General features: G+C 34.7%; 1 protein-coding gene across 2 annotated transcripts in view; it reads left to right on the top strand.

Annotated features, from left to right (window-relative positions):
- Positions 1-18,005, top strand: part of glcci1a (glucocorticoid induced 1a) — a 75,154-nt gene that overhangs the window by 27,293 nt on the left and 29,856 nt on the right. Inside the window, exon 2 of one of the 2 annotated variants that reach the window (XM_073930618.1) lies at positions 2,257-2,408. In XM_073930618.1, coding sequence (XP_073786719.1) covers positions 2,257-2,408 — 152 coding nt within the window. 2 annotated transcript variants of the gene reach the window in all.

Here is an 18,005-nt window from a genome sequence, read left to right as displayed (position 1 = left end):
TGCATCACTAGACAGAATTTGAAGGCATAATAGGTGCTTTCTTGACATTTAGGAGGTTGTTCCAAAATGTAATGTCTTAATAACTATGTAATTATGTTAGTGTGTGAAAGGATAGTTTGATAAATGGAAATTCTGTGTTCATTTACTCAATCTCATCCAATTCCAATGAGAATCTTTTACTTCTGCAGAATGCAAAAGCCAATATTTTGAATTTTCTTTTACTATTTTTGCCCATGAAATAAAAGTCAGCGCCCAGAATTAAAAAATCCAATTAAATCCCAGATTTTTTTTTATTGTATAGATTTTCAAAGGGTACGTCTAATTGACATTTAAAATATAATTAAATGTACTATAAAACATAAAAATTAATATTGAATAATACACTGCTAAAAAATTAGGAATGCTCCGATCAGGTGATCGGCTGATACTGAGTACCAATTCTAATGCTTTAAGCTTTATAATGCATTAAGCACATTTTCTCTTTAAGTATGACCCTTAAAAGAAGATCTCACCTTACCTAAGAGAATAAATAAAGGATGCTGCATATAATACCCTAAGCACGTCTTTTATAACCATTTAGATGTTAACATGTTGTGACCAAAAGCAACAGAAAATAATTTGTTAATTCATTTTACTTCGGCTTAGTCCCTTATTTATCAGAGCTCGCCACAGCGGAATGAACCGCCACAGAAAATAATATAACACAGATATAAAAATGGATAAGAAAAAGTACAAACATTGAAATTTGGAAATACTGCAAATGACAAAAGAAGAATTCAACATGTCTCAATCAAGAAAAGGTTTGGAGTGCACATTTGATGCATAAGAAGTTAAAATGCACATCTGTAAATGTGATACTTCTTTACTAAAAGGAAATAGGTCTATAAACTTCTGTTTATTGCAATGAGTGTATTACAAGAAGTTATATTGTTGAATATTCATGTCCTAAAAATATTTTTATCTAAAAAAATTTTCTTGGCTTTTAGTGAACTTGCAATATTGTCAAAAACACAGAACTTTTAAATGTTATATGTAAAAAGGTCTAAATACATGCAAGACCATTGAAATATTTTGCTCTTCTCCAAGTAATGACAGCACTTCTGGAGAGTCTTACAGCAGCTTGAACTCAGTGAGAGAGAGGGGGATTTGTACTCGCGATATCTTTATTGCTCTGTTCATTTAACCTAAGAAATGTAATGCTTAAAACATCACTACACGTGCCTCTCGCGATCTTTTGTCTTCCTTATTCACCATCGTTGCCATGATTTCTGGGGATTTTAACAAATTTTGGGGGATCTTGGAGCCAGTATGAGTATGCTGGAGACTTGCGGAGCTTCCAGTAGAGGTTATAAGGTTGAATGAGACAATAGTTAGGTCGCATCACAGCAGCTCAAAACACTGGATACTGTGTACATTGGCTGCACTTGCAATAAGAGACCATCACTCATGCGAGTCGTGCCAATAGACTGTATAAACAGGTTGCACCGCATCTGTATATATTTTAGCTGTTGTGATGTGAGCGCATCGATCACTCATGCCCCTACGCGTCATTTACCTCCTCATGTTGTGGCTGCTGTAGGGTATGTATAAATATGTGAACGTACGTGTGTCTTTCTCTGCTTGTAAACTCCAGAACAAACACCTGCGATCGTTTATAAGATCAGCTATATTGGCGAGTATGATCAAGTCATAAAAAGTGATTATTGCCGATACCAATTTTTAACCGATCAATCATAGCATCCTTAGTAATGTTAGTAGTGTTAGTCAACAAAGTAGAATAAATGTACATTTAAGGTTGGCCAAGATTATTAAAACAAGTTAGGCTGTACTTATTACAATTGTAAAGGAAATGACATAAAATTGAGCATCCACTTTCATTTTTTTTTTAAGCACCCAAATTTAAAGTACACTTAAACTGCATATTCAATTCAATTCTTCTAACTAACAATAACCTTATTAGTCTACTTTAACTGGTCAAAATCTATGGCAGCATCACTTATCCTTCCCAGGATGCAGTGTGATGTAATCAGTAAACAAATACACCCGGGTGCATTGTGAGCTGGATGTGATTTCAACAGACAGTCCAAAGTCATTTTGGCAACCCCACCGAATTATTGATTGTTTTTGTATATGCATAATAGTTATGTGTCCATTAGTAAACCGGTAGTGGTTTTTAAATAAATAATTTTGGGGTTGCCGCCACCATAGTCTGCTCATCACCCGTCTGTTTCTCTTTCTGTTTGTTCCTTATAGCAGTGGAGAGGTCAAAGTCACAACAGGTGCGGAGCACAGGTGCTATCAGACGGACTTCCTCTCTGGGTGCAATAACCGGGCCCTACCTGATAGGGCAGTGGCCACGTGAATCCCACTTGCACAACCCCTTGTGCATGAAAGACAAGTCCACACAGGTAGGCTCAAAATCTACACTCAATCCTGTGTGTTCAGGTGTGTTTGCAAACGTTAAGTTGACCGCATTTACAAATCTGTCGTTCTTCTGGGTTATTGTTTTACTGTGTAACTGAGGACTTGTGTTTTATCCCCTGTGATTTATCTAAGCTGATACCAACTGATGATGTAAACCAAAGGTTCTCAATCCCGGTCCTCGAGGTCTGGTGTCCTGCAGATTTTAGCTAGAAACCCAATCAGACAGACCTGGGCTAGCTAATCAAGCTCTTACTAGACTTTCTAGAAACATCTTGGCAAGTGTGCTGAGGTAAGTTGGAGCTAAAATCTGCAGGACACCTGACCTCCAGCATCATGTTTGAAATCTGCTAATGTAAACACTCACTTTGGCCCCGTTAACACTGTCAGGTCTTGATGGCCAATTCCGATTTGTTGCCTATATCAGATTTTTTTTGTCTGTCTGTTTACACATTGTTTTAATTGTGACCCATATCCGATTCATGTGTTTACACTTGCCATACAATTTACAACATCACGCTTGCGTAAAGGTGGGTTCTAGCATCTGCGCCACACTAACCACCATAAAAGAAATTGTCCTGCTTCTAGCTCTGTTAAAAATATGCGAAGTTCACCCAACTTTAAAATGATTTTGAGGTCGAGAAAAAGGGAAAGGCCTGTCATTGCAGCTTGCATTTATGGTTTAAATATGGTGTCCTCCATTATTCAGAGAAATTTGTGGGTACGAGAGAGAGATCTCAGGTCTGGTGGGAGCAAATTGTGGTGACTTCACTTTCCTCCTCCATGTTTCCTCTATTGTTGTTGTTTACCACGTTGGCCTCTCCACAAACGCTCATCCTTCTGTCATTAAACCGCGGAGAAGTACCACAGTCGCAAGTTTAATGATGTACAAAACGGAATACATCAATAAATCCAATCTGCCTGTTTACGTGATAATCATATTGTCACATATCCAATTTATATCTGATTTATTTCTCGTTAGAAGGAGACCTGAAATCGATCTCTAAATATCTGAATACATGCATTTTTTTCATGTTTACACTGTTGTAGTACAGATCCGATCGGTCACATATGAGCAAAAAAAAAAAGGAATTGGGTCACATTTAACTGGCTGAGTAAAACTTTGAGAAGTCTCTTTCACTTGGAACACATTTTTGTATCTAAAAATGCGAGACATAGCACAGGGAATGTTTTTTTTTTTTTTGAGTGCCTATAAACAGAAGTTTGCAAAACTAGCCCTTCATCTGAGTTCTTCCGATTGGTCTACTGCTTTAAGACTGACATTGATGAGTGGCTGAATGTACTGTAAATGTTCTTTTAAGTTGACACAGCATCTAAATAAACAGGTCACTCATAAAACACACAAGCCTAACAGTCATGCATGTCTTTCAAGTCAGCGTTTACATTGAAAAACTATGGAAAAGTGCAATCTGTGTGATGAGACCTAAAAAGTCATTTATTAAATTCTTCACTGGTCTCATCGCTTTAAAGACTTTAGAAGAATTTGTTAACTGTAGTTACCTTTAGCATTTTTTTTTTCAGGTCGGTAGCTAGATATTTTACTGCTTACATATAAGAGGCCTGGTGTTTTACCCACAGCTTAAAACTGGCGATTGATTCAGTCACCACAATATTAGCATTGGGGTTGCTAAATCTGTGTATCAAAACCAGCCCACTGTATGGGTTTAATCAGAGGTTTTACACTAAACTATCTTGACAGTTATGCAAGAAAAGTTACGGGATTTTTTTTGAAGAAGAAGAAATGGTTTCAATTTTTGTAATGTCAAAGCAGGAATTCTACCTAATGCGTTACAATAATTGAGATTTTTTTAAAGATGAAAGTAAAAGTTACACTTAACCAAGTGAAATATGTACTTGGCATTTTACCCATCCAAATACACAAACACTGCATTGAGAACTGAACACACACACACACCATGAACACGATCATTCTTTTTAAACTTTAAACTTTCATTCTTGCCGTCATTAGTCCCTTTCACACATACTGTACAGACCTTTCCGGAAAATTACCGGCAATTTTCCGGAAAGGTTGTATGTGTGAACAGGCCCTTTTTGAAAATACCGGTAAATTCGTTCTGGCTATTTTCCGGAAAGAGAAGTTGTAACATTACCGGTAATTTGCCGGAATGTTGCGCTGTGTGAATGCAGAAGGAAGATTGGCGGAAAGAGCGCGTGCACGTCTAGAACGGGCTGACGTGAGACACCTGCTTTAGCCAATCAGAACAGTCAGACGCATTCACGTGCGCGCGGTTTATGAGAATAAAAGCCTTTGAATATTTTTCCAGACACCTTTAGCTGCTAGATGTTAGTCAGATAATGTTTCTATGTTCCTTCTTAATGCTAACTGTGTAAATAATTATCGATAAAATGTTTATGATAATCCGTTGTTTGTTTACCTTCAAGCTTTGCGTGTGCCCGTGAGCGCCCATAGCGCCAGCACACACACATATCATGAACATCTCGACATGCGAAAGTGTTACCCTATGTTTTCATTAGAGTTGTACTCAATACTGATCCATCCGAAGAGTTTGTAATGTAGTCAAATGTTTACAAACACAAGCGCAGCCGTTTAGAGGTCATTTCTGGTTAATGATGTCAGAATTTACCGGCATTTTGCGATGGATGTGTGAATGCTCTTTTCCGGAAAAATTCCGTAACGTCCTCGCCTGTGTGAACAGCGTTTTTTTGAATATACTGGTAAAGTAGTTCCGGAAATGTTCCGGATATTTACCGGTATCACTGTGTGAAAGGGGCTATTGTCATGTGCGAAGAGACCATCCACAAACGTTTTGAGAACATCTGAACGTGTGAATGAAAAAGAAAAGAAAAATGTACATTGTGAATAACCACATGTATCGCATATATACTATGTACGAGTAACCTTTGTTTTCTCAATACTGTTAAAATCTACGTGAAGTCAAAATTTGCAATGTGTATTTTGCTAGTGCACTTGGTTATTATCAAGATGAATTATTAATCAATTTTAAAAATAATAATTAACTTTGGTAATATTCATTGGAATTTTGACTATTTGGGGTGGTGGTCCTTCTGTTGACATAAACTCGAGGGCTTCTACAGCAACTGTAAGTCAATATACTTAAACCTCGCCCTCTTATCGTTAGTTTGCTATGAGAGAATGTTGCACAAAAGAAAGCCCTTCCCCCTCTCAATATTCTGTTTGAGTTGGAAGTACATCAACTTAATGAAGTAGAAGTATCAGCATCTTCCGGTTAATGCAAAAAAAAAAGTAATTATTAATTTATGTACTCGCTGATTATGCAATTCATTATGAGTATAGAGTCCTTGCTGATAAAGCTTCACCCATGTTCTCTTCTGAAGTGATTGATTTTGTTGCATCTTGTCATGGTATGACTGAAGTGAACAGACATACTGCCTCTTGCTTGAATCTTATTGCATCGGGTTAGGGCATTCTTACACCTATTATACAATTTTACATGTCTCACAATTTTTTACATGACGATTATGGAGTTAGATTTGTTTCTTTATTATTTAATCAAAAATATTTAGTTTTAGAGAAAAATGAAGTACATAGTAATTAAAAAATAAAAGATTGCGAATAAAAAAAGTTAATTTAAAAACGTATGTCAATGTTAATAAAATATTTTGTATTGCAAAAAATAAACTATTGTCCTATTATCGGGTTTCCGCGGGGTCTTAAAAAGTAAAAAATTTTAAAATCGAAATTTAAGATCTTAAAAATTCTTAAATTCGCTGTTCGAGATCTTGAATATTTTTGCACAGGTCTTATTTTTCCGATGTCCATGTAACACTACATCTAAGGCTCATTTAATTTCTTTTTTGTTGTTGTTGCTAGGTGTTCATGGTGTTGTAGTTCTTTATTTCACTAGTCCAATTTTAATTTGCAGTATGCATGTAAAGATTCTAGATGTGAAAAAAACAGCATTACAGAGAGCAAAATGAATGAGTGTGCAATGAAAATTGTGGTCAATAGTTTATTTTTTGCAATCCAAAATATTTTATTATTATTGACATAAGTTTTTTTTTTTTTAAATTTTTAGTTGCAATCTTTAATTTTATAATTACCATGTTCTCTGAAAACGAAATATTTTTATTTGATAAAAAAAGAAACAAATATAACTCCATAGACAATCACTACATAATAGCATTTACAATTACAGTTTGTTTTCACAAGAAAAATCTGGCCTAGGCATTGATAGCTGGTAAGCAAACACCTTCAGTGGGGTTGTAAATTATTACAATAACAACTATTATTTGAAATTTTCAATATAATTTTTAAAAAGCTATTGCTAATGAGCTAATAATAATCACCTTGCTCTACTGTCTTATCTTCTAACATAGTTTTATTATTAGAATATGAATAGGTATAATATATTTCAATACAAACTAGCTACACATATTATGTGAATTTCTTTTTCTAAATTTGATTAAATTTTTTAGAGATGCATTTCACTGAAGAAGGGATTGAGTGCAGATATATATGTGATGCTGGTTCAAACCAAGTTTTTTTTTTTTTTTTTTTTTTTTTTTTAAAGTCTTCACACATTCAGCCCACATCTATTTATAATAGATTCAGAATGAGCTGCACAGTTAATTCTTTAACAAAACAAAAAGCATAACCTACGTAAACCAAGCTAAACAAAAACCCTTATTAACTCTTTTTAACTCAATTAACTCTTTAACAACCACCTGTTCGACTTTTTATTCATAGGCTATTATTATTTATTGCTTAATACTATTTATTAGAGTCGTGTCAATATTATTATTTAATGCAAGCGTGGGCCAAACAAATGTGTGCAGCTTAAAGGGTTAATGTCAAGAACGTATGCTTGCTTAGAGTAGTAAGAAGTTAAAGTCGTAGTTCATTACCTTTAAAATGAATAATTTCAGGTTACTGATTTCATTGCGTTTTGCCTATGAAGCTTTGTATTGTAATGAATTCCGATTTCCATACTACAGCTACACTCAATGTATTTCAAACCTAATTAAATGCAAGTAAAGTAAACAGACAGTTTTACACATAAATAAACCTCTTTTGGTTGAAGTACTATTCTGGTACAGGAACTGAATAATCAAATGTAAAATATAGCACTGTATAGTCAATATAAATGAAACCGATTAATCCTTAATTAATGTTACAGATTCAGTCAAGATCGGTGACTTGTTACAAATTAATGACACAGACAGAAGCAGATTATTGAGATTGCTGTCATTTTAACACTGAATACACGGATCCAATATACTGATACACATTTATATTTTGTAGCATTTCTCAAAGTTTACGTCAAGATGGCTGTTTAGTGTCATTTTATGTGTTCTACATGTTTGATGCATGACTCGAGATACAAGATAAAAAGAACTTGGAAACTTTTAAAACATATTTTTTTTAATTTATTAGATATCCTGAGCATCATCATCATGTTGTTATTATCCTCACTTTTAATGCCAGTTTTGAACAATATTAAGGTCATTGCATTGCATGTCATACATAATCACTCAGTTTGTGGTTTTACGATGCCAGTAGTGTTTTTGACTAGTTTCTGCTGGGAACACTGCGTATCTCTTGTACACCTGGCCTATGGTCGGCTGCTGGTTTACCCTTAAATGTCAGCAGGTGTATCAGGCAGAATGCAATCATCACTGTCCCACAGTTCCACCCGCCATCTGCTGCTCCACTGAAGGTGAGATTTGGCACCTGCGGGAGTGCTGTGTGTCTAAAGGTAATGACTCTGTCGTGCCTGTTATTGTGTGCTTTAGCATGTACCGGGTGTCATATTAAACTGTTCAGAAAGATGAGATGCCACAGGAATGTCGCTCCCCATGTTTAACAGCTTCCACTGTTGACCCCGGTTTTTTAAAGACGAGCACATTGTGCATCTGCTAAGAGTGATTTGGTTCTTGATGCCTGTAAATGCTCTTTGTAGTTCACACAGAAATTATATTTATGCAATCATGTAAGTAGAGAAAGTTGAATTTGCATTTATAGGATTGTCGTGTTTTGGATTTTTGGCAGAAATGCATGCAATGCTACTAGTAGCTCAAACTCACAAACAGTGACGCGATTACAAGTATCACGAGTTACGTAATAATTTTACTTTTCTAAGTAACGCTTTACAAGTCAAGTAACACATAATGCATTAAGTAATAATATGTGAGTTACTTTTTTAAAAACTGTAATGCTAGTTACTTTTTAATTTAATTAATTTGCTTTTAAAAATAAATTGCTTAAATAATTATTGTAGTCATGGTGCATTCAATGAGAGAATAAAGGAACAGGAACCTTACATTTTTGGGATGGAATCATTTTCTATATTTTGAAGACATGAAAAAAATGGAAACGAGGATTATCTGAATGGACAGTGATTATAATTTTTAATAAGGCAAAAAGTACAAAAGTAGTAAACGCATTGCTTTAGACTTTCATTAATCTCTATATATGGCATGTAAAGCTCTTGGTCAGGAAGGAATTTTAGCCTACATCTTTATTTTTTTAAGATAAATGAAGGTTATACACAGCTCTTCTATTAAAAACAAACTTTAAGTTCTGAAAGAGATCAAGCTTCAGCCAGGTCAGAAAAAGTAAAGCAAAAGTAACTCAAAAGTAGCATAACATATTACGTACCATAAAAAGTAACTAAGTATGCAACTAGACATGGGCCATGGGATTCTGACGGTATGATAACCTTGGATAAAAATATCACGGTTTCGCTGTATTGTGATTTTTAAATAACTTTTTAAATGTCTGGATAAAAAACAAAAACTTTTTTTTCCCTTTGAACACAGTATATTTTATTTTGAGAAACATTTATAATATTTTGAAACAGGAAACATGTTAAGCTTAATAATTAAAATAAATCATTGACTTTTGCTGTCTTTATTAGTTTCAAAAACATGGATTTCTTTACAATTTAAAATAGCATTTTTGGATATCTTTTGTGCTGGAGATACAGTTGTCCAAAAAAAAAAAAAAAAAAAAAAAACATTAATAAAAAATATTACACGGCTTAGGAACAGTATAGCAGAAATGTTTGCTGGTTTTAAAACCTTGACTTTTCCAAACCGTGGTATACCTTGAAAACGGTTATCATCCTATGTCTCAAAGCAACTAGTTACTTTTTTGCGGAGTAACTCAATATTGTAATGCATTACTTTCTAAAGTAACTTTCTCCAACACTGTTCATGATCTGGTGAATGTTCAACAACTTTAATCCTAAAATAAACAAAAGTATCTATCTGGAGATCCTTTGCAGGATTCGACTCTTGTTAAAGGTCCTGTGAAGTGCTTTGAAATGTGCACTTTTTATTCGATATTTGACCTAATCTCTTCTGAAAAAGTAAGAGAGGGTGGGGCATAGTGGCTCCACCCCTTTAACAAAACAGCCAATAATGTTTGTTTACATAACAGCTCTGTCAGTGTGAGTGGTCGAGCTAATCGCATCAAATGAAAAGCAAATGAGAAGCACCTTGACGGGGCGGGGCATGTCGGATACAGAGAGAATTTGATTGTTCAAGATTTGATGAGAAACTTAATTGTGAGGTGACGTGAAAAAAAATCATTGATCCATTCAGGGGGAAGTGACAAAATCCAAGCTTTGGCTGTTTATATTAGTTTAATATTTTCTAAATGAAAATTTTGTCACTGTTTCGGAGCACACTAGCCAATAGATCTTAAAGCTAACAAACTGAAACCAACATCTACAAAACTTTATTTTCAACTCATTGGACCGTTTAACACTCACACCACCACCCTCACTCCACGCTTGCCACCACTTGCCACCAGTACCCAGAAATCACAAATCTTGCACTCTGCAATGTTGCAACATGACATGGTTGCATTTTTTTGAGATTTGCACTGATTGTGAGAAGACCATGCCGGACCCACCGCATGTACTCTATGTAGAAGTATGAACTGGCCTTGATGCGATTTGTTCACAGCACTCATTCTTGAGTTTTATGTATCAAAAACACATGGATTACTATATTACTATCTATTATATTTGTCATTTAGTCCAAAAATAAAAATAAATTTCAGAAGTCGGCACTGGATGTAATTGGTGGGCTAGAACCGGCATCACTGGCTCATATGTTTTGGAGCTGCCCAAAAATATCATCTTACTGGGAATATATTTTTCTAAAATTCTCAAGGTCAAGATCTAAAAGATCAAGATCCCTGTATAGCAGTTCTAGAAATTTCTGATTTCGAAATAGCCAAAAACAGTACAGAACAAAATATAGTTCCATTTGTTTGTCTACTAGCACGAAGGTTAATCTTATTAAACTGAAAACAGAAAGCTGCTCCTACATATATAAGACAAATTCTATAAAATCTGGCAACCTTTTATAGATTTTATAGATATAGATATTTTAAAACCATAAATTCTGCAAGAAATAGTTAAATTGAAGAGGAGTAGATTCATTTACATTTAAAACGGAGGGTTAGTGTTTTTTTATTTTTTATTTTTTTATTTATTTTGTTTTTATTTTATCATTATTTGTTTCCTTTTAGTATTTTTTATTCTATTAATCTATTATAACTTTACTTCTGTATGTATTGTTTGTAAATTTTATTGTCAATTGTTGCGTGAATATTTGTTGTGTGAAAGTCGTTGGGTTTGAATGTCTAAAAAACAATAAAGAAATTGGCGTTGTCATTTACATCTTCCTTAAAACAAATAAATAATAACTACAAATATAAAATGAACACTAATTCAAAATATTACCAAATACCATTTTAGAATATAAAGGATGCTACAATAGCATTGCTGAGTTGTAAACTGCATGCAGATAGCAATTAAATCAAATAGAAATATACAAAGGTCAATGCATATGACAAAATTACTAAAACTATCAAATTAAAAAAAAATAATTCAAAATATAAAGATAAAAGCTAATTCTGAATATTAATAAATGCAATGACAGTATATAAATAAACAATACTAATACATTCCTTCAGTGTATTGTAACCTTCAGCACTGATAACAATAGTGTGCATTTCAGACTTCAGAAATCATTCATTTTTAATTAGAATTGACGTTTTGAAGGCAAATTGATTGACAAGCTGCTGATATTCATTTCACAGACATTGGCCAATCACAGCAGAGGCCATTTACATGTAAAAGCTTAAAGGGATCCCAGCAGGCACATAACATCATAAGATTTAATATTAGATTTGATTTAGGTCATGATGTCAGATGACCAAAATGCAATGTCCAGCCAGCATCTAAGGACAACGTTATATTGACATCAAATAACGATGTCAAATTATTGTCGATATTTGGTTGATTTTAGGTTGTGTTAGAAAGTGACAAAAATCCAACATCTAATAGATGTCATAGTAGTAAAGTCCACATAACGTTAAGGTGTAACATGACTAAACGTTGATATTTGGTTGATTTTAGGTTGATTTTAGCTTGGACATTTGACATTGACATAGGTCTGACATTGGGTTCTAACGTCAAACCGTTTTTCATTTACAAACAAAATCCAATGTCCCCATATCGTTGGGGTATGTTAGGGTACAACATTAATATGATATCATGTTGATGTCCTGCGCCTGCAGGGATAGTTCACTTAAAACACATTTACTCGCCCTCAAGTGGTTTCAAACCTTTGAGTTTCTTCATTCTGTTGAACACTAAAGAAGATATTTTGAAGATAGCTGAAAACCTGTAACCGCTGACTCACAATGTAGAACAATTAATATTATGGAAGGCAATGGTTACAGGTTTTCAACTTTCTTCAAAATATCTTCTTTTGTGTTCAATAGAAGTCAAACAGGTTTGCAACAAGTAAAGGCTGAGTAAAGGATGACAGAATTATCATTCTTGGGTGAACAATCCCTAACTTTAAAGATATATTTACAAAAAAAATCCTCTTGTTTACTCCTTTGTCTTCTGCTGCTTTTAAAAGTAATTGGGCATGCATTATGTAGCATTATAAGAGAACTATAATGCTACCAAAGAGTCAAGCATGGCCCTTTTAACACTTGCATTGAGTAAATGAAGGGTCAGAGGTCAGACGATATGGTCCATGTGGACTTGTGGGTCATGAGAGTAGCGGAGGAGTTTTAATGCATCACATGACCCTCACATCCTGTTTTCACTGCTGCATGGCAACGGTCGGCCACACACTGAGATACTGTAAAGATACTCAAGTATTTTTTTGCTTACTGTATTTCCCTGGTGTGAAATTTCATGCTAGGTTAAAATAAGTTCTTTATGCGCTCTTTGTTTAACCAGTCAGTCAATAATTTTGTTCACTTGCGAAAGCCTGGGTGTTACCAGGACAGGTCGTCTCAAGTCTCACCTTTTATTTATTACTCACCGGTGTCAAAGAACTGCATTTGGACTCATCTTTAAAGTTTGATGCATGCACAAAAGCATTGTAGATCAGTGCAACGGCTTTGTTGGGACTCAGATTGTTGTTTTTTTCAACACTCCATTATTGAAAAGTGTCTTGGGTTTAACCCCTCGTCCTCTTTGTCACAGTGATTCAGAGCTGCTTTTCTCTGCAGTAACACAGGCAGATCGGATGAACAGCGGTGACTTTGGGATGTTCTGCTCTCTGTGGAATCGGAAGCTTGCAGCTCTACACACTTTCTAAAAGGGATAGCTCAATAAAATAGAAACCTAATTATTCACTACACTTTTGTGTCATGCTCATAATAAACAAACTCGTATATAACTTACTGATGTGAGACACACGAGTAGAGGCTTTGTTCCATATCCACTTCATCATTCTTTACATGGGTTTAAAAGTGTGACCAGGAGAGGTCAGATTTTGAAAATAAAACTGTAAAAAGTCGACTAAGGGCCCTATAATTTGCCTAATTTGGAAAACAGGCAAATTCAGAAAAGTTATATAAATAATATGAATCATTTAATTAGTTTTATTAATTAATAACAGTGGGGGTGGTACGGTAACTCGGTCATTAACACTGTCGCCTCACAGCAGGAAGGTTGCTGGTTCGAGTCCCGGTTGGACCAGTTAGCATTTCTGTGTGGAGTTTGCATGTTCTCACCATGTTCATGTGGGTTTCCTCCGGGTATTCCAGTTTCCAGCACAAGTCCCAACAACATGTGGTATAGGTAAATTGGGTAAGGTAAATTGTCGTGTGTGTGTGTGTGTGTGTGTGTGTGTGTGTGTGTGTGTGTGTGTGTGTGTGTGTGTGTGTGTGTGTGTGTGTGTGTGTGTGTGTGTGTGTGTGTGTGTGAGTTTGCATGGATGTTTCCCAGTGAGGGGTTGCAGCAGGAAGGGCATCCGCTGCATAGAACATATGCTGGATAAGTTGGTGGTTCATTTCACTGTGGCAGCCAAAAAGAAAATGGTTGAATGAATAAATAAATCACAATTTAAATGAACAATTAATGGACAAATAAATAAATGTGTATATTTCAAATTTATTTGAAAATAAATGAAGTTAAAAAAAATGCTATTGAACCACATGTAGGAACAACTAATCAACTTTCGCCTCGTCGAGCTAAACCCTCTTTAGCTTGTAAATGAAAAGTGCACTGTCATTACAAAAAGTGAAAACCATAGCTGATTTTAACAGTAGTTTGAAGATCAGCAAAGCAACTAAAATTTCAGGGCAATATGAACGAGTTTGGAGGCCGTTTTATGGATGATTTATTAGCTTTAGTTGATTTCTGTTAAACAAATTCTTATCTGGATTATCATTGTCTGTATAGAAAAGTTTTACAGTTGAGGGGTGACGTAACTGTGGTCAGGCGAGCTAAGTCAAAAGCAACTTTAATATTTTTTGGTCCCTCAAAAACTGCATATTATCATACAGCGCCAAAGAACTGATCTGAACACAAATACCACTGCCCGCGAACGCATTATGTCCTTATATATCACTGCCCCACTCTGTCTGATGATGAAATGTCAAATAAGAATGAAACAAATAAAAAAAGGAGAACACCACAATAACAGGATTTTCGGGCCCGGTTTAATAAAGAGCTCTTGATTTATACAGCGGATGAATTATGCAGCAGAGCAGATACAATTTCACACTTTCCTTTGGACTGTGGGAAAAATCCGGAGCACCCGGAGGAAACCCACATGAACACGGGGAGAACATGCAAACTCCACAAAAAAAATACCTCCTGGCCTTCCTGGGAGTTAAACCAGCGACCTTCTTGCTGTGTGGCAACAGTGCTAACCACTGAATCACCATGCTGCCGTGTCTTAGAACAATGATCTCAAACTCAATTCCTGGAGGCTCTGCACAGTTTACCCACCTCCAACTCACACCTGCTTAATTGTCTCTAATAGTCTTGAACCCCTTGATTAGTTGAATCAGCTCTGTTTGATTAGGGTTGGAGAAAAACTGTGCAGAGCTGCAGCCCTCTGGGAATCGAGTTAAAATAAATGTAATCTAAGAAATAAAAAATATATATATTTAAGAATAAATGATACGTGATAATGTACTAATCCATCTCTTACTCATGCGTCGTTACAACCATGTCATTGCAGAAGTGTGAGTAATTTTATCTGGCAAAAGGAATAAATACGTCTATTTCTTTATTTATTATATGTATTTGATCATAAATAATAAAATAATGTTAAATGAGTTAATAATTATTGAAATAAGATAATTGCAGTAAAAATAGCACGTGAACAGCTTTGTATTTCACAGAAAAAGGAGAGTTGTTTGCATTTTGAATGACATCAGGGAAGTAAATAATAAAAGAATAGTCATTGTCAGTCTTTGAAAAGAATTTGAATAACAGAAAGTAAAAGGGAGTCTTTCAAAGCCTCTGCGTGTTCCCTTTAGCCTTCTAGTGTCGATTTGTTTCCAAAGGCCAGGCTTTGAAGTGTGATGTCAGTTTGACTGATGAAGGCAAGCATTTCACAGGCCCTGAATCTGCTTCTGGCAACAGCAGCTCCAGACCCTCCCACTGAGACCAGTTTCTGCTCAGCTTTCTCTAGAATATATATTTCTTCTTTTTCACAAGGTACACAAACACATATAGGCCATACGTATTGCTCAACAATGAGCCTTTAAAATACTTATTACAAACAATGTCTTGCAGCTTAACAGAGCTCTTGAGATCCCACATATTTTATTTTTTGTGCATTTATTAACAGTTTTGCTTAATTTGTTTATTTTGTTTTTATCAATCGATTATCTCGCTAAATATTAAATACTGAACTGTGACTGGTCTTTGCTTGCATACACCACAAATGTATTTATTTAATAAAGCATGCAATAAAAGTGTTAAAATGCTATTTGAATATTTAAAGGTGCATATGTAAGTTTGACACCCAGTGGTTAAACTAGGTATTGCACTCCTGGTCCAAAACACACGGGTCGCCAGATTGAAACCAACAGCAGTGTGCCTGACTATTGAGCCTAAAGGCTGATTTAAACCGTGTTCTAAATAAAAGCAACAGCACGCGATAGGAGTATTTTCCATATTAAAAGGAGTTTTTTTTTTTTTTCTGACCAACACCTCAAACTTATTTTTAAAATGGCTTCTATTTCATGCATCTAAACAACAGAAAACTGACAATGATCACCTCAAATTCACCTTAGAGCTGCACAATTAATCAAAAAAAGATTGCAATCTCTATTCAATCCCCTAGACGATCTTAATCCAGCATTTCTACGATTCTGTCAATCATATTTTCACGTTCAGGAGAGAAGAAAAGGCGGCTGCATGAGTCTTTTCATTGTTTCACATACATTGCTCGGTGACATGGACACCTCTAAATGATGTTGAATGAGTCACATACTGTACCTATAAGGTATAATTCATCTACAAATGTCAGTGAGCTGTTACCACAAAGTTGAAGCACTCTACTTATTGATAAACGCGCGCGCGTCTACTTAAGTGAACAGAAGCTGCATATATTGTGAGTAACGGGTAATACAGTATTAAATAATGTTCAGTTTGTGGCACAGAGTGATCGTTTGGGAGCCGCGTGGGAAGTATGAACAAGCACTTATCAGTCAAAATGAAATGGAAAGTGTGCACTTCATTTAAATTATCATATCGCGTTTTAGAGTTTTGATTACAACAAGCATTTGACATGTTTTTTTTTTTTTCATAGTGAACAGAGTTGTGCATGAAAATAAATGTTTACAGTGTCAGTATTACTACTCTAGCCTATATATTGTTGAATATAATCTGATAATGACAAATGTCTGATTCTACCAGTGAATAAAATTGTCTAATAATGTTGTCAATGACAGATTGCAAGCATATGTCTCAAACATAATAATTCAACATCAGAATTATTATAAGTAGAAAATAATTATTCATAGAAACCAGTAGACCTACATATAATATTATTATCGATGCTGTGCCATATGTTTGTTTTTACCATAGCTTTATTTTACATCTACAGAATCGTGAGAAAATCTTAATCTTTATTTTAAGCAAAAAAATTTCGATTCTCATTTTAGCCAGAATCGTGCAGTTTAAATGCCATTTGACATGACATTTATTACCATACTACTAAAAACAGCAGTAGATAGTTTACCTCAGATCTTAAAAATAAATAAAACCGTTTGAAATTAAACTTTAGAACTGTGACTCAGTCCAAGCTAACACATATCAGTGATTCACTTTGTACACATAATACATTTTAAAGAGGTTTAATATTTATTAATTAGATTATAAACCCTACGATTTTGTTGGAGTGCAGTGAGTGCACATATACTGTAATATGTGCTGTATTTAAATTCTTTCATCTGGTGCAAACAGCCCAATTGCTTATCACTGCAAATCTTTTCACATAGCGTGCTGTTAGGACACAGGGTTACAATGTAACCTGCACACCTAATGTTTATGTTTGCAATATTTATATTATTTGCTATTTAACAACCATCTCATGTGAAACTCTGTGTCTACTTTCCTCCGGAGGTCACATTTTCGATCACAGACGCATACTTTGACAGCCTTCCCAACTGAATAAATCAAATACGCTGTTTTCCACAAAAACAACCCAGGGTGCTGAAAATAATTGGCTAAATTTTCATTGGGGGTTAAAAAAGCAAAATTAAAAACAGCTGTTACAGAACGTAACACACATTTTCGAAGTAGAATATCTGACTTCAGCATTGTTTTTCAATTAAACAAGAATGTTCCCTTAGCATGTTTCCTAAATATCTGCAAATATATTATGGTATTTTAATGCTTTAGAAGAGTCAAAAACTTACATACAGCACCTTTGCATAAGTATATTTTTCTTTTTTTTTTTTTGTATTTTAGAATGTAAATTATTCCTACGATACCAGTGCTGAATTGTATCTTCATTACTCAGTCGTCAGTGTCACATGGTTCTTCAGAAATCATTCTAATAGTTTAATTTTTACGGTTCAAGAAATATACATTTTTATAATCAATGTTAAAAGTCATTCTGCTGCTTAATGGTTTTAAAGGAAATCAATTTTTTTTTTCTGTTTTCTTTAATGGCTGAAAACTTCAGAAACAGTATTTGAAATAGAAATCTTTTGTAACATTATAAATCGTCACTTTGGAACTATAAGGTTCTATGTGTCTAGGTGTTCTGAATGATTTTGAGATGTTGAGCTTCAAAGTTTTTGCATTCCA

This window comes from Danio rerio, chromosome 19 (assembly GCF_049306965.1).
Source record: "Danio rerio strain Tuebingen ecotype United States chromosome 19, GRCz12tu, whole genome shotgun sequence".
NCBI classification, from domain to species: Eukaryota; Metazoa; Chordata; class Actinopteri; order Cypriniformes; family Danionidae; genus Danio; species Danio rerio.
This window is presented reverse-complemented; position numbering and strand designations above follow the sequence as displayed.